Source organism: Aptenodytes patagonicus, chromosome 19, assembly GCF_965638725.1.
Source record: "Aptenodytes patagonicus chromosome 19, bAptPat1.pri.cur, whole genome shotgun sequence".
Classification (NCBI taxonomy): domain Eukaryota; kingdom Metazoa; phylum Chordata; class Aves; order Sphenisciformes; family Spheniscidae; genus Aptenodytes; species Aptenodytes patagonicus.
Genome location: NC_134967.1, coordinates 9,932,195 through 9,950,645, shown reverse-complemented (window position 1 = coordinate 9,950,645; position 18,451 = coordinate 9,932,195). Strand labels below are relative to the sequence as shown.

The 18,451-nt window shown below is 42.3% G+C and overlaps 1 protein-coding gene across 9 annotated transcripts in view; it reads right to left on the bottom strand.

Annotated features, from left to right (window-relative positions):
* The window catches only part of SLC45A1 (solute carrier family 45 member 1), a 74,060-nt gene that overhangs the window by 23,109 nt on the left and 32,500 nt on the right, over positions 1-18,451 (bottom strand). For 7 of the 9 annotated variants that reach the window (XR_012996818.1, XR_012996819.1, XR_012996820.1 and 4 more), the window contains one exon: positions 7,454-7,515. The exons of 1 other annotated variant lie outside the window; for it this stretch is intronic. Coding sequence is in view for 4 of the 8 variants with exons in the window: in XM_076356036.1 (XP_076212151.1) it covers positions 7,454-7,482 (29 nt within the window). In the remaining 4 variants the exon portion in view is untranslated. Of the gene's footprint in view, positions 1-7,453; positions 7,516-16,298; positions 16,318-18,451 lie in introns of those variants that run through there. One more of the 9 variants, XM_076356037.1, reaches the window with a different exon arrangement.

Here is an 18,451-nt window from a genome sequence, read left to right as displayed (position 1 = left end):
ATGGCAAATGGTGACCCCAACAGGCCTGTCACGCAGCATCGCCCTTGATGGGAGAGATGGTGAAGCAGTGCTGCACTGGGCTGCGCTCCCTAGCAACTGCACCAGCAGGGGCTTGGGCTGGTTCAGCAGCACCCAGACAGAGACAGGGTACTCGAAGCTCACAAAAGAAAAGCAGCATGGCACTGAGTGGTACATAGTGGGCACTGCAGGAAGACTGGAGGTGCACCTGTCTCTTGCTAAGCATTCATTAAAACTTTGGTTTATAAATTGGCTCTGTACCTTGTCTAAACTGACTTTGGAAGCCTATGGGAAGTACTGCCCTACTTCCCTGTGTTTACCACAGGGGAAATGAGAAACCACCGGGTCCCTGGGGCTAATTACTTTCTTCAAAACCCAGCATTGCTCTATGTTTCTGACTCAGTGCAGTGTTCAATTTTCTGCTGAGATTGTATCTATATCACATTACAGGATGAGATGCAATAGCACTCGATGTTAATTGCAGCGCATAGACTGCTCCCTTCTCTCCTCTATACCAGTTATCAAGAAAGACCAGAAAGTCTCCTTCTGCTGTTTTTAATTAAGCCTCTTCCATCCATACAGAGTGCCTGTCAGACAGGAGAGGCAGGGGCTGTCATCCCCTTTCTGCCTGAAAGTGTCTAGCAACAAGGCAGAGACTATAGGATGTCTACATGCCATCCCAATCAATCAGTTACCTTATGAAGACAGACACATGTTGAGGTGCGGTACAGCCACTCGGTGTAAACAGATACAGACAGGTGCTTTAATATTCCTGGATGGCCCCAAAGCCACTCTGACAGCCTTCCTTGCCTCTTGCATCCACTGAGGCAGAGAAAAGGGCAGAGATGAAGTAACAGAAAAAGGACACCCCTGTGCCACCCTCAGAGCTTGGCAGTCTTTTTCAAAGCCTCTGTCTGCCTAGAACACCAAAGCAACCCTCAAAGCACCAGAATACAGCCATGAGCAGACTTGCACAGAAATAAGCAGGGGCTGTGCATCCTGATTTGACAAGTGTATATAGCTCAGCAAATTCTCCTATGGGAAATAAATTTGAGGACATTTGCTGGGTGATGAGTACAATTTACCTTTCCCTGGAGCATGGTCAAAGGGATAAGGGTTTTTAGCATCTTATCCTTACTTTGTTTCCCTCCTAAATGTCCATCTCTGACAGTGGTATTCCAGCACCCCACCATGTTGGAAACAAACGTTTATATAATACGAGTCACTTGCTAGCCTATCATCTCCTACTCCCCTTCCGTCACTAGCAACCAGGATTTCTGTCACTTTCAAGTGTTAACCAGCATTGGTAACTACCACTGCATCATATGTACACAGGGGAACGATACGAACTTACATAGTGCTCCACACTGTCAATGCAGTGTATGAATAGTATTTGAAGAAAATTGATTAATCGGGAGGCCTTTGGAGAACTTTTAGTGAGATCTTTCAAACACAACCTCCTACTAAAACAACAGGAGGGCAGCCATACTAGATCAGATAGCAGTCCTGTCTCCAACAGGGGCTATTAGCGGACACTTGGTTGCTGCTATTCACAAGCCAGCTTTTTGCTTCTACTAGTCTAAATAGTCTGTTCACCTTGGTATTCAATTTGTTGAGTGTTTTCAGGTAAGTCAAAGTGCTGCAAGTATCTCCTTTCTTCTGATTTCTTACCCTTTGATTAAAGGCCCTTTCCCTGTTTGGCAGATCATTCTCAAGACGTTTTCTACTCTCCCCCATCAGCAGTAAAGAAACTCCTCTGACCAGAGTCCAGCCTGCAACATGATGTTTGGAGCCTGGAGTTGCTCTGGGATTAGCCTGTATTTTCTTAGGAGAGAGGAAGGGGAAAAAAAATGGGGGGAAGGGGGGGGAGAAGGAGAGGAACAGAACATTCTGTCAAATAAACATTTGCTAACGCTCTTGAGCAAGACAAATGGAACAGACAGCAAACTAACCCAGATTAACTATCTGCTAGGGCAAATACACAGTATGCAAAGGTTTCCTGTACACTGTTTGGATGGCATTTCTGTGTTCAGCCTGATACACTGATACATTAATTGATCTCTCCAACAAGAGCCATGACCTTTGGATACAAAATTGGAGGTCAGGCCTCAAAGTAATCTAATTAATCTCCTGCCTGGTAGAATAAAAACAGGCTTGCTGTTAGTTTGACTTCTCTACCTTTTTTTTTCCTCCCCTCTCCCATGAGGAATAAGTGATTTCTGCAGGTACACAGTTACTCAGTTTCTCAGTAATATTATCAACTCTTTGGGTGTAGGACTAGCAGAGCTTGCCGAGAATCCATGGGTTTGATACTATATGAAAGTTTAGTGCAACTTCTAGGTCAGCTTTATGTCTGAAGACATATGTAGGAATCGGTAAATGAGTAATTGGTTCCTCTCTTCTGAGGCTGAGCCACACAGAGGCATTCCCCAGGAAGGGGTCTGATCACATCCCTGGAATACCTTAACCAGCAAGGAGTATTTTCCCTTCTAGGCCTGGTGCAGATGAAAATGACACTGGAGCCAGAGTCCAGCTCTGAGGTCCACAACTGAAAGACAGCATTGAAAAACTTGGGGTGAAGAATGGCAGAAATTATTTATGAGCTGGAAAACATTTTGCAATAATCTCATTAAATAATCCTATCTGTTGAATTTCTGAATAAGACACAGAGCAAGGGCTTCTAAAGCAGCTGGTCCAACCAAGGGCTGAAAATTAAAGCTAAACAAATTCAAATTACAAGTAAAATACATGTTTTTCGGAGTTAGAAGAGATCAACCATTGCAGTAAGCTACCGAGGGAAGCAGTAGACATGCATGCTTCTGTGAAATACATGCATTAGTCAAACAGAGATCACTGGAGGAAGAGAGAACATGGGTGGAAGATGGTTTTGCTATGTGAGAGCTCAGTCCACAAGACTAATGGTCCTTTGCAGCTGTAAGGAAGAGAGTTTTGTACCTATCTAACCAATCTCTTTTCAAAGACAGTAGGGACGGAGCTAGATCACATCCACTCCACACTAAGCCAATTTACCATCTCTTGCCAAGTCAAAAAAATCTCCTTCTGAGGTCTTATGGTCAGCGAGAAGGACATGATAACCTCAAACCAATTTATTTAAACAGACCATATTCTCCTGGCTCTCCTTTTCACATTGGCCAAGATGCTAGACAACCTTCCCGTGCCCAAGTGACAAATGCTTCCAACCTCCCCTCCCTCTTTTTTTTTTAATTAAAAATCCAAGTGCACTAGGAGACTTCCTATGTGATCAGGCTACATGGAGATAATAAAATGGGAGAACTTTCTGATCAAAAATAAAGTGGACATCCTAAGATACTGGAATACGGGCTCATTTAAATGTCAAGTGTCAAAAAAATGCCTTCACCATGTGATACAGAGATCAGATTTCACAGCTGAAGAACAGCCATAAAGGACAGAGGTGAAAATTAATATTTGAGATTTATACAACATAAAGTAGATTTTTGTTACTATCTTTTGTTTCTGGGCAAGTTGGATAGGAGAAAAACAGGTTTGATACAAGTGTCTTCCTGCAGATTAACTTGTTACCTACCTTTGCACAGCTGCTCAAGCCACCCACTTGCCTTAGAAGAAATGTTGCCACCAAATCTAGTCCATGAACCTCAGACAGGCCCTGCCCTTTACCTTCCATGGATGATAGTAACAATAACACCTGGACACCCAGCTCACAGGTATAGGAGCACAGTCTTATTATAATCTCGGTCCTGGGAACTTCATGCATACTATACATTCTCCCCAACAGAAGAGATCACCAGGGCTAGTCTCTCCCTCAGCTTTAAGGCATACTGGACCACACTGAGTCTGGACATCCCCTCAGAATTACCTTCCCTTGAGAATTTCAATAGGGCAGAAACAAGTAGACTCTTTTAAGACTTTCTGTACTGTCAATAAAAGGGAAGGAAACAACCTATTTAACTTGCAGAGTCAATGTTCATGACCTTTTGCAACATCCCCTTTAATTTAAAATCAAACCTTTCTACAAAGCCAAAAGAGACTGACTCTCTCTCTCTCCCCCCTCTATTCTAACATGGTCTGAGATTACGTGATCAGACCAACAAACAGAACTCCTGCCGTGGGAGCAAAGCAGATCTATCCAGCAGCAGCATTTTCTCCATTACACCCTGGTCTAACCTCACTGCAGAAGTTTGTCCCAGTGAGCGTGTTTGCATCCTTTTTGGTCCTCCATTCTAGGGTTTCAGGTTTCCCTGTGTTTTCTGTCACAACAGCATTTCTAATGCCTTGTCCTCTACCTGTTTAATAATGACAGCATTGCTGTGGACAGGTGTGTTTTTTACCATTACTGATCTTGCAGCTAAAGCAACAATCTGTGTAGTAGTAGTTCTGTACAGGAAGAGGGAGCTAGAATTCTGATGTGCTTTTATTACATATATCATTCCCAGAATTGCTGAGTTGGACAGCTGGCATAGACAAACGACACATCTCTACGATGTTCTCAGAAAACACATGCATCTTAGATTGCCTCTACTTGTCATACCAAATGGATCTTCAGCCAGATCATCATCATCTTTGTTACTCTTCACCAAAATGGAATTTGCTTCCCTTTGCAATTCTGTATAAACCCACCAGCACTTGGACACTGGCTAGCTTTGCACACTCCTTCATGGATACTTAAGAGGTGAAATGCACCTGAGTGGAAAGAAAGGTTTTCTTCATGTGTTTGTTAGTTCAGCCACAGCTAGAAACTCCTGACAGGAGACTTCCAAGAAAGGAGGAGTTGGGAAGGGAAGTTCTATTAAACGGACTGTCCACATTCACAGTCTATCCTAAGAAACCCCAACTGTCACCTTCTTCTATGGTCAACAGACAGAAGTCATGAACCCCATGTCAGCTGAAGTGTACGTCAGAACAGCTGCTTACCTCTTTGTTTTGCACAAAGCGTGCATCTATGTAGCAATACACACATTACATAATAGTAAGTCAAACTAAAAGGAGTCAGATTGCTAAATCCATCCACTGCGTGGATGAGATTTTTACTTCCATCACCTGATAATTTAATTGTTCAATTAGCTCCACCTGAACGCCTTGGCTGTGGTACAGGAATGTTCCCTTGCAGGTCACGGTAAATCAGAAGACAGAGGCAAGTAAGCAATGCAAAGGTAAAGGATTCCTCTACAGCAAACCAAGTGCATCATCCAATTGTATTTTCTCTCCTGATCTGCTCCTTGCACTACTGTTTTAGGGACAGGATAGGTGCCAGACAAATAAAAGACCATAAAACTGGTCAAAAGCCACTATCATAGGAGGCCTCCCCTATGCGGTTTAATCCCAAAACTTTCTTAGCCGATTCAATCCTAGCTCGGACATTTCTTTTTGCATTTCTGAAATTCCATAATATGCCTAATTTAGGTAACAGAGTAATCTCCTCGTTGATGAGGACTTTGAAACATCTGCTGCATCACTGAACATTATACTATTGCTTTCCTTCAGCCAAGAGGCAAATGGAAAAGATGCCGTAAAAGTGGCACTTACTGATCATCCTGGAGCAAAGGGGGACTGACTGTGGGCCTGTGGATGTGACTCTTGTGCATCAACAGACCATAGCACAGAGGGTCTCGGTTGCAATGAACATGGCCTGTAGGTAGGTATAACTTGACGGACTTTGTAACTAACTTTTTAGACTTAATGAGAAATAATTACTTCTGCTGCAGAAGCAACTCTTCAGTGTACTGCAGGCACCTAGATCACAAGAAACTAACTGCATCATAGCATTCAGAGAAATCAAAGAACATGCAGTTACCAGAGAAATCTGTATTTGTAATAGATTGGCTACTGTGTAGGAAGGGTCTGGCTCTGAATAAATGCATTTGACACACAATTCCGTTCTAAACGGTTCTTGCCCTGCACTCTCCACTGGAGTGCCTGCTTCTGCCCACCCACGAATTCAACACCACAGATCCAATCCACGACCGGAAAATCTGACTCACTCATCCCTTCCTCTGGATAGGTACTGGCATTTGCCCTCTTTCCCTCACAGCTTGAAAGTGACTTAAAGCATTTTCTGGATAGTGGCTTTCCCAGACTCCTATTTCTGGATCACACTGATCCCAGGCTACACTGCAAGAAAAAGTACCAAATGGACAGATACTCAGAGTTTGGACAAAATAATTGGCATTCACTGTGCTGCTTTTGGGGCCTAATTTTAAACAATATTAGTAAATACACTTTCTCCATGTGTTTTTTAAGGCATTATTCCTTCCAAGGTAAATCATTACTGTATGCCCTGCTGTGAAATATTACTCTAATCTGCACATCATTTATCTGTGTATTGTCTGGGTCTAATTTAGCCTCTTTCCTGTCTCTCTCCCATCTGTATTTCTGTAACACCAGTTTTACTAACAATCCTCACTGGAGACAGGAAATAAATTTTCATTCATGAAACCAGCGTGAGCAAAGATCAGGAAAACACTTCCGAATAAATGAGAATTCTTCAGGATACAGAACCTTAAAGAAAATCAAGGGGCCAAGAGGTGAGCAGGGGGGTCATTATTGCAGCAAACTAAATATACCTCAATCGTGCCCTCTTTCATCTGGTGGGTCGCACTGAAACACAAAATGAAGCTACAGCAGTCAAGTTCATAGCACTCTCCCTCTGCTGTCCATGTCAAAACCTGAGTGCTCCTGTACAATTAATGAAATAGTGTTGTTTTATTTATTTTATTTATAAGTTAGACAAGGGGCAAAAATTTCTATTAAAAAGAATTTTAAATTGCTTAGGGAGATAGGAGAGTCTCTATCACTGGAGACTTTTAAGATCATCTGCCAGGATGCTTGAGAGCAGGTTAGGGTTATTAGATCCTGCCTTGGACCAAGGAGATGAAACAGGAACTCTGTGACCTTGCAAGGTCTTTTCTAGCTTTTCCTGGAACCATTCAATGAAAATGGCCTGGAAAAGCAGCAAATGGAAAAACTGGTAAAAGAGACACTTCTGGTCTGTGTTCAGCTGTGGAAACAAAAAAAGCCAAAAGAGGCTTGAAAAGTCTACATCTAGCAAAGTGACAAAAGAGGAAAGAGTTTACAGTTGAAGTCAAAGTGAGTGCTAAAGGGAAAAACATCTTCTGCTACATGATCCCTATTTAAGGTTTTCTCATGAACATCATCATTAAATCCCTACCCATATTATAATTTTAAATAGCTCCTTCAAAACTCTATTTGTGAACTTCCCCCGGTAGTGCTCCTTGCGATCATCATGAGAGCTCACGTTAAGTCATTCCGCAATGCGCCTTTCCTAAATTCCTCCCTGAAGCCACCTATAAAACAGGTAGAGGTGAAACAGAATTTACGCAGCGATTACTGACCCCCTTTTACTTTTATTTAGGATGCAGTGTCTCCTGAATCCTTGGTCATTAGAAATCATCAGCCTGTTGATTCTGCAAGTACTCACCGTGCTAGAAAATCCTGTTTCTGCCTCATGCCATGCAAAGTCTGACTGGATGTTACTTTGACCTGAAAAACAAGAAACAAAAGTAGCTTTGTAGCCAAACCTTGGGCTGCCGACTATACCTGTAGCAGGAAAAGGTGCATCTCTAGCAATCAGAAACTGTATTTAAAATACATCTTTTCTTGGCTGGATCCTATAAATCAGGGCAGTTCAAAAGAGGTGAATTTAATTAGAAAACACTTGTCCCAAATGTGGTATTGACAATCTTAGAAATTCAAGATTAATGGAAGCCAGAAAGGAGCTAAAAATAGCAGCAACTATACATAACCAGCTTGGGAAACAGATAACGGAGGTAAGAGGCGGGGGGGGGAGGAGGGCGGGAACAACACACCACCTTCCAGCAAACAAAGACAATCAGAAGTGTTTAAATACATTAGGATAAAAACAAATATAACAATCTACAAAAACATCTGTAATAATCAAATTGTCCATTACTACATTCATAGGGTAAAAATCTGTCTACAGTTATACAGAAAAGGTAGATATCTATCATAGTTATTTCTGCTCTGGACTGCAAGACGATGCATATCGTATCATAGCTTAAAACCAACAACTCAGACTGATATTTAAATAGTACCAAAGGTGAGATATTAGTGAATCAGCACCCCAGAGCCCTACGAGATGTCTGGAGATCTGATTGCTGACACTGAGTTTCTGCAAGTCATGGAAAAATAAGTAAGCTCCATAGGTCAGAGAGAAAGCTAATCTCTAGAAGTATATCAGTACAATCCAGGACTAAGAGCTCAACACCAGTCCAAAAGCAGGAGAAGGAACTCCCTTTTTGTGGAAGGAGGGAGGGCATTCCAAAAGCAAGCAGCTGCCACCTAGGCACTAGCTGGCAGACCACCCATCACAGTCTCGCCAAACTGCTCAGCTTCCCCAGGAAGCCGCAGGCACCAACATTTTTACCAAAGGCCTTAATAAGAAATGCTCGGGGTTCTGCATTTGGTCTAAGATGCTCCACAGCCATTGACTGATCAGAGCACCTACATCAAAGGTGGCAGAGTTCTGTTCATGGATGAACACTGAGCTGGGAGGATGTTGGGCTGTAAAACAAGGTTCAGTACCAGTGCAGTAGAATCACAGAATCATAGAATCATTGAGGTTGGAAAAGACCTCTAAGATCATCGAGTCCAACCGTCAACCCAACACCACCATGTCCACTAAACCATGTCCCTAAGTGCCTCATCTACTCATCTTTTAAATACTTCCAGGGATGGGGACTCCACCACTTCCCTGGGCAGCCTGTTCCAATGTTTCACCACTCTTTCAGTAAAGAAATTTTTCCTTACATCCAATCTAAACTTCCCCTGGCGCAACTTGAGGCCATTTCCTCTTGTCCTATCGCTTGTTACTTGGGAGAACAGACCGACACCCACCTCGCTACAACCTCCTTTCAGGGAGTTGTAGAGAGCGATGAGGTCTCCCCTCAGCCTCCTTTTCTCCAGGCTAAACAGTCCCAGTTCCCTCAGTCGCTCCTCAGCAGACTTGTTCTCCAGACCCCCACCAGCCTCGTTGCCCTTCTCTGGACACGCTCCAGCACCTCAGCGTCCTTCTTGTAGTGAGGGGCCCAAAACTGAACACAGTATTCGAGGTGCGGCCTCACCAGTGCCGAGTACAGGGGCATGATCACTTCCCTACTCCTGCTGGCCACACTATTTCTGATACAGGCCAGGATGCCATTGGTCTTCTTGGCCGCCTGGGCACACTGCCGGCTCATGTTCAGCCGGCTGTCAACCAACACCCCCAGGTCCTTCTCTGCTGGGCAGCTTTCCAGCCACTCTTCCCCAAGCCTGTAGCGCTGCATGGGGTTGCTGTGGCCGAAGTGCAGGACCCGGCATTTGGCCTTGTTGAACCTCATACAATTGGTCTGGGCCCATCGATCCAGCCTGTCCAGGTCCCTCTGCAGAGCCTTCCTACCCTCGAGCAGATCAACGCTCCCGCCCAACTTGGTGTCGTCTGCAAACTTACTGAGGGTGCACTCAATCCCCTCATCCAGATCATCGATAAAGATATTAAACAAGACTGGCCCCAGTACTGAGCCCTGGGGAACACCGCTCGTGACCGGCCGCCAACTGGATGTAACTCCATACACCACAACTCTCTGGGCCCGGCCGTCCTGCCAGTTTTTGACCCAGCGCAGAGTACACTTGTCTAAGCCGTGAGCCGCCAGCTTCTCTAAGAGAATGCTGTGGGAGACGGTGTCAAAGGCCTTACTGAAGTCCAGGTAGACCACATCCACAGCCTTTCCCTCATCCACTAGGTGGGTCACCTGGTCATAGAAGGAGATTAGGTTGGTCAGGCAGGACCTGCCTTTCATGTAGGGTGCCAGTAGGGTACTGACACAAAATAATCTCTCAAGTATTTGGAGACAATAGCCAGGAAATAGCTAAAATACCTCTAAGTCTGCACCATGGAAAACTGTTTACTAAAAAATAGCAATACTTTTAAGAGTCATGAAGAATTTGGGAGGTCTTGCAAGAAGGAGAGATGAAGATACAAGACCCTGTGACTTATGGCCTCCGACTAGAACTTCTCTGCTAGTAAATAAAATGCTGTTACATCAATAGTGACAGAACTCCAAGTAAAAGCAATTTTAATTTCAAAATATTTGGATTAAGGAAATGCAACTGTAGTTTAATGTATTTGGGACGCAATCAGAAAACCGCATTTAAGATGGTAAATTTGCCTTTTTACTCCACCTAACTTACAGAAAAATCTGCAAAACATTTCAGTATAAAGATAGAACATTCTGGAAGAACTTGATGATTGTTACTTTACATACAAAAAGTGTTTCCATTCCATTCTTTGAGATTTTATCATGCAAATCACGCAGAAGTGGGTGACTGAACATTCCAAAAAGCTTAACACAACTTTTACCCTGTTTGCTTAGGCAAATATTCTGATACCTGTCACCAGTTCAAATTTAATCTTGTCCCAGGGTTAGAAAACAGGTCACGGTACGTTATGTTTGCCATTTTGTTGCGAAACTTCAGTGCATTTTCATACCAAGGACACATGAAACAATTTCTAGGCCAGCTGACTTTACTGGCACCACAGTTTCCTCTCGACTGCTACAGGATTCCCACATATTTGTCTTTTTTTGAAGAACACAAGCACTGAAGAATAATAATTTGGTCCTTCAATTGTTTACAGTACCTAGGAATGATTTCTCTGACTGAGCCTGAAAGAAGTGCCGAGTTTCAATTTCACCATTACATGCAGACCTGAACCGGAGCTTGGTACAAAGCCCCACAGTTCTGGCATTTGAGATCTAATAGCATTTTAGGTTTTCTTTCGTGTTGCAAGCTCATCAAATTTCAAGAACATTTCCCTGTTTATGAAGCAGTTGAGGTGACCCAACACAAATGAATAGGTGGAAAGCCACAGGAAACTGAAGCACTACCAATTACCTGCAATTGAATACCATTTCTCAGAGAGAGAATACAAGACGCTGATGAAATGCAGATATTCACTTTTGGAACCATGTGCTGGCTGGCGAGTTACAAGCTTTCACTTCAGGCTGCAGCCATCCGCCAGCTGACCTGCTGCTGGCTAAGAGTGATTCAAGCATGAACGGTGCTGACGCCCCTGCCCTCCCGGTTCTGCAGCTTGTGACTCACGCTCGCACCCCCCCGCTCCTGGGCAGGCACCCCAGGGCCTCCTCTTGGAGCTCCGATACATGCTGCTCCACAGTACCTCTCCTTGTATTCAAAGCAACCCCATGCCCAGAGTGCCTCGGGAAATCTCAGTTTCAGCAATAACAAAGAAGAGTTAGTTAATAAAGAAGAGTGAGGAAGTGTGAGTGAGAACATCTTCTCCTTTGGATCCAGAGGAGTGGAGTGCATCTGCTGACTAACAGCGGGGACAGGATGGGAAGGGAAGGCAGCTGGCATCTCTGAGGGAGGAGACACGTTCCCGAGTGATGCTGTGGGCAGTACAGGAAAAGCTGTCATCTTCAACAGCAGTGCATTGCCTGTCAGGGATCCGACACCCACTGCTTCCACAGCACCAAAACGCTCCTTTCCCTCCTGGCTAAAATGCATGTTAAATATGATGAGCCTGCAACACTGTAGAGGAGTTAAACTACAGCTAGAGCTCTCTGGCTAAAAGTTTTATATACAAATGGAAAAACCTATACTATTTGTGAAGCCCTGAAAAGGAAAACCCAGGACACGTTAAGTCCATTTGTAATAAAGTAACATTCTGTGAAAAATAAATGCAAATAGGTCTGATGCTCCCCTTCCCGAGATCCCCACACACTGCCCAGAGAGCAGAAAGCAGTTTTTGTAAAACACCACCACGATTCACATACGTTCACAGACTGACTGGCACCTCAGCCCTCTGCTAACAGGGAGAGAGCAGAAGTCCAACCTCCCAGGAAAAGGCATGCACATGGACAGGATGGGACACAGCAGTTCTGACGCTTTTTGATTGAATTTCCTGAAAAAACTTCTACATGGTGACAATTCTTGGATCTCTTCAGGCTTTCTGGGGTCAAAGGCATGCAAATTCCCAGGAGCAGAATCTCCCAATGCTATCAACAACCGCAAAAAAGGTTCAGTTTTTTTTGATTCACTTCCTTACACATGACCAGCCAAAACTACTCCATCTTATCTACCTGCTTATGACCAAAATTTCATGTCAGCTGCTAGTCAAGTGCTTCACAAGTCTCCAAACACCATATACCCTTCACCTCGTGCCTCTACTACATGCATCCTCGCCACAAAGCAGAGCGACTCATAGTCTGCCCATACAGATCATGGCCTAGACAGCTGCTGATCAGGATGTGGAGGTATCAACCACATCCTGAAAATGGAAGAGGCCACAAGGTAGGACAGACAGAATGGCACTGAGAGACATGTGAGTCAGAACACAAGGGAGAAATGAAAGGTGGTGTTGACAGCATAAGGAGCCTAGAGATAACAGGGAGCCTAATTGCTAGACACGTACAGAATGGTGAATCAAGGTAAAACCCCTCCACATCAGATGCCGTAACATTCTCTCAGCACATGTTCCCGAGCACAGAGTCTCACTGTGGTGTATTTGTACCACTGTCAGGACCAGTGTGAACAGCTTTTTAAGACCGCCAATACAGGAAGAAGGGTCCAGGGAGTCTTTTGTGATTATTAGTCATGTTAGAACAGACTGGACCTTTGTCTCCCTGTTAACTTTTTGAGTCAACTCCATGGGTCACCAGCCAGAAAACCCAACATGAAATGCAGTCTGGTGTTTTGTTAATAATATACTCTGTGTTTGTTCATGCTCTTTAATCACATGGGTTTTTGCTCTGTGGAACATCCTGTCTCTCTGGCCTAAACCAGTTCGGAGGTAAAGGTGCTTTGGACTGAATCCAGACTACATATGTATATTTTTGTCTTGCTCTGGAAACCCTATGTCAATTTAAAACCAATTGGTAAGAGTTTGTATTACTGTATTTTCCTGAAGAATAAAAGGAACCTGCTTATAAGACATACAAACAGATAGCCCTGTGACACCCCTCCAAGAGGAAACTCTTTGCCTCTCCAAAGACAGGAAAAAAATGAAGGGGAAAGGCTAGCACACTGATATATTTGTTAAGACTAACTGCTCATAAGAAGCTATTCATCTATTGCTACTGCTATGTTTCTTATACATCAGCAAATGTGGTAACTTTATTTTTCTGTATTTTCATGCTAAGGTCATAGCATTAATGTTTCATACTAAAGTGCTGTGTTTTGTGCAGAAGGTTTTGGTTTTGGTTTTTTAGGCATGTTAAACTAATCTCAAAAACTCGTATTGTGTTTCTACTTCCAAGTATTAGGAAACCACCAAATACAGCTCCAAATCACTGACACTGTTATGAGCAGAACACATTATAAGTAAACTTACCACTAAACTGCTAACACCAGAGATTCATGGATAACTTTCACAAAAATTCTGGGTTCTACCACTGCTGCCTCCTGAATCATGCATGACCCGGAGAGTTTGCACAATGCCCACTGGAGAAGGTAATATTCCAACAGCAGCAAATCCTCTTTCAAGCCCCATCTAGCTGATTCATGCTTTCACAAGTTCGAAAACAGGTTTTTATTCAGTCACTTTGATTTCTACCACGTTGCTCAAAGTTTACAGAGCACCTCAGTGCTTCTCCCTCTGCCCCATTTGTGTAATACCCAACAGATAAATTATTGAAACTGCGTTAGCATACTGGGGGGGGGGAGACACCAAACAGAAAAAACAACACAAAAATAAGAAACCCTCAAGATTTCCAGATCCCAAAAATAAGAATAAACTGCATAATTCAAAAGCTATACTAACGTGGAGTTATATTTTATAGTAAGAGCCAGTAAATAAATGTATCAGACAAATGCCATTTCAAACCAAATGCACATATTCTTTGTAACAAACAAATACTGTAGCATAAAGGAACCAGGACTGACTGTCAGGAATTTACAATAAAACATTTTACAGGGACATTTGAATTAGTCTGAAGAGACCTATTCTGAAACTAAGCAGATAAATTAATCAATAATTAGCAAAATTACTGCAAAACAATTTATCCATTCCAAGACTAAGTGTTGTCATCTGGAATGTTTAGCCATGTTCCCCACATATAAGCAAGCGTTTAATTCCTGTCTTACAGGCAATACTCAGGTTAGTCCTCACTGTGGAACAGGTACAAAAGTGTCCTTACTATTAACTCTCATTTTGGACATTAGCCATAAAATGACATAGCTACTTATTGCTGGAGATCCACTATTAAACGGGATTTGTGGTTTTAATCTTTCATCATAAAATAGATTAAATCTGCACCTCTGTAGAAGCATGAGCACATAATCCTAATAAGAGACTATTTATCCTACACAAAAATAATTAAATGTTTGATTACTGATTTTCTGAGCAACAAATTCTGTTTTTCTGGTCAGGGACACTATTTCTTATACATATTTTAAAAAGCTAATGCTAATTAACACACACAGTATATCCAGTAAGAATGCTGGTGCTCGAATGCTGGGGCAAGAATGAGAAGGGATCTGCTGACTGCAGTGCAGTGCTCCTAAGGACATTTGTGTCACTTAATACAGAAATAACATGGGTATTTTATATATCCCAAAATTTTGCATTGAAGATGAATATGAATGAAACGGTATTATTTGGAGCCATTGGGATCACTGTGAATGAATGCCATTCTGACACGACTGGATGTGACTCTGAGACAAACTCTCATTACCTCTCTGTGTGTGTGTATTTGCAAATTGAGCTCCTGAAGCACATTAACGACAAGGCATTTCTAACGCACGTAGTTTGCTGCAGAGAGGCATGTACTAGAACTGGCTATTAAGATTGGGCATCTCTCCTGACCACCTAATTTTGTTCTGCTGATGCTGCACTTGTGTCAGTTTGATTTTGTAAATTGACTTCTACCTGGCCTGCCCTCGCAGGAAAAGGATGCTCTTTGATCAATGAGGAAATATTGAATACATACCATGCAGCTTGTTACGCTGCCATTTTAGTAGAAAACAGAGTTTACTGACCTATCAAAGAAAGTAGCTCAGTGAGCAGCAGAAGTAGCGGAACCCAGGTTTAAATGGATTTTGTGGCTCCTGCCTGATTTACAGTTCTCTGCTGTCCTCAACTCATGCCAATAAAATTCTCTTCTGCCTCCTGTCACAACAGACCCCTGTGAAATAACACACCAGCTGCCACACTTGCTCAGAGAAACCAGCTGACAAAAAGTGTGGAGAGACAAACTTGACAAAGTTAGACTCAGAGCATTCTTGCACAACAGCTCCCTATTTTCCAAAATGTGTATGAAAATAATTCTATCTAAGACTACATTTCTTCTCAATTTGCTAGAAATTGTCATAGATGGGATTGTAGTTGTCCTCACCAAATGCTCAAACGCCCATCTAAAAAGCAATTTTGAGGAACAAGAAACACGAAATTCTGACATTCAAAATCTCTTGCTTTGTCATTAACCCTACTTCCCAAGTAGTGCTCATAACACAGAAATTAAATAGAACTAAGTATTACACCTTAATTGCTAATGTTTTTATTTAGTTGAAGGCAAATATTAGGACATATAAAAATATTAAATAGGTGGTCTGAGAACTCAGGACTTTGTATTCAAAGGAATACTATTTATTGAGAAAAAAGAAGAAATGTACCTCACACAACCCGAGTTCTCATTTCTAGTAAAAATCTTGTCCCTGTTAACAAGAGAAAATGGAAACTAACGTCTCCCCCTTTCCTCCTTGGCATCCCATCATTTAATTTCATTAACATTCAGGTACCACTGACAACTCTGGACACCTTTGGAGGGTAAAAGACTAGCATAAAAGCCCACTTCCCAAAACTCAATGTTTCCCTTAAAGCCAAAGTTACAGATCTGGCAGTCTGTCTCTCAGTTTTAAGTCTTTTTACAGCCTGTATGATAGATACCATCCATCCTAAACCTATATGCCTGCAGTTGCTGTGAAAATTTCATGACAGTAAAGCCATCTGACGAAGTAACAGTGCAATACTCTTGTCCATAAGGCATATTTTAGGCTTGCATAAAACCTCCTGTAGCACGTTTAAATTGCTATTCTTTTTTAGAGCTGCAGGAGACAGAACAAGGAAATGGCTTTGTTAAGACTTCCACAAAAAGCAGAGTACAGATCCTTGGGGCAGCACAGAGCAGCTGTTTCTGGTGAGAAGCAGGATATACATATAGATGACTGAATTGCTGAAGACTGGGGAAAAGGCAGGAGTAAAAATAAACGTTAAATTTCACATGCTGAAAAATGTCTGGGCTTGTACATACCTTCTCTCCTCTCCTGGAGAAAAGGTGCAGGAGAGGACAGTCCCTGTCTTTCACTTCCTCCCCTCCTCCACAGTTCTGCCGTCCAAACCCCCTTCCCCTGTCCCAATACCCGCCCTTTCCCTCCAGCAACTCTGTACTTCTGCGAGGTTCTTGTGCAGCGCAAGACCTTTGTCTGTCTCTTGTCCTGCCTTAATGTTTTTAGATTCCAAAAGGTTTCTGCAATTTCATTTTAAAAGCAACACACATTTCAAACTTCTACAGAGCTAACTTTTGTAAGTAACAAAACTTGTCTGACAGGTGGATCTTGAAAAAGAAAATTCTTAGAATTTAAATCTGGAGAAGACCAATGTGATACTCCGCTGTGATCTGACATCACAGAGACCTGAAGTTTTACACAGTCATTTCTGAAGTCAAAGAGTGAGCATGAGCTGGATAAAATTCTCAGGAAGAAGCCCAAACAGTGTTTACAAATTTCAAATGACAGAATAATCACCTCACAGTAAGAAGCACTAGTGACAAGTCATCTTCATTTTTCAAATACTGTGCCTTTAATAATTTTTTAGAACTAGCAAATGAAATACTTTTCTTCAAGGAAAGGCTTATGGGGTTTTTTTGATTGGTTGGTTTCTGTTTTCATATATATGTGTGTGTGTATATATATATGTATGTATTTTCAATCTTTGATACTGACAGTTTATACGTAGTTTCCCTGGAAAAGTTGGAGACGATCCACAAGTTCAACAGTAATGCTATGGTGTATCGAAAAAATACCTGGAATCAGTCCTATGAAGCTCTTTATTTACAGAAGCAGAAAAGTATTTAAAAAATACGAGCTTTAAAACTCTTCTACTTGAGATAGGTCTAAACAAACCAATGCCAGTGTTTTGTTTCAAGTCTGAAAACATAGGGTTGGATGAACTCCAGAAGGACTGAGTAAATTTAAACAGGCAGGAAGAATCATAAATTTTGCTTCCGGAAAAAAGAGCTGTGTTTTGCTTGCCAACAGGACACCAATAAACCTTCCCATGAGGGAAGGAGCTGAACAATAGTTTTGAAGCCATTCATCTGCACAGTCTTCCACTAAATTTTGAGAAGTTTAAAATAATCTTTTGGAGATGAAAGACTAAAGCAGAGACAGTGTATGTCTGGAACAAGTAGGGAAAGAACATGTGAGCAAAAACACTGAAGGTGACTTGCAGTGCTGCACACACACAGAAGGGCCACACACAGATGGACAATCCCACACAGCATTCAGGTAACACCTAGCATGAGCAGCAAATAGCCTATTTCCCCAAGGGCACAAAAGAACAAAACTTTTTCAATATCTCCATGTGAGATGACTCCTCTCTTACATTCTAGCCCCCTAAAGTCAATTCATTCTTATTTTTCTTTTTTTCCCTGACTTTGGAAAACATTTTCTGTTTAGAGAGAGTTACCCAAAACCAGAGCAATACAGGCAGGGAAGCCCGTAAGGTGTAGTATTGGGAACAAGCCTTGGAAAGCTCTGGAAAAAAATCAGTGCAACTACAGTGACAAAATAAAATGGAGGCAGAAAGTGAGGCAAATATGCACAGTTAAATTTGTTGCATGACAATACATAAAAGAGCAAGATACAGTTCTGTCTGGTTTCATTGCTTCTATTAGACAGTTAGCTTCTCCATTATTTCAAGTGTGGTAAAGACAAGAGGGCACAGCAGCTCATTTGCATAAACTTTAAAAAGTTTTAAGTGACTAGAACGGAAGAAGCATCAATCAGCATCTGGCATTCATTGGCAATACCAACTCCCCCCATAATCCTTCATCCACACAAGCAAAGGCAAGATAGGATTTCCATGCCCAGCCCTGATCAAAATTCTACTTCGGGAATTAATCAGCTTGCTACAAAGAAGAAAAACATGCAGGAGTGGCTTTGTCCTGTCTGTGCTTCCAGCAAAGCCAGCCTTAGGCTGTAACACTCACTGCTAGGAGTCGGACAGCTCAAACAGCTCAGCTGTTTAGACTCCTTTTCTCTTTAAACAACATGGTGGTCCATTTTAAGCCACAGAGCAGAAGTAATAGGTATTATGATTTGTATACACTACAATATTTTTGCACAGTCCACTTTTAATATACCTATCAAAAAAACCCATTGAGTTACAATCCAACAAGTCCAT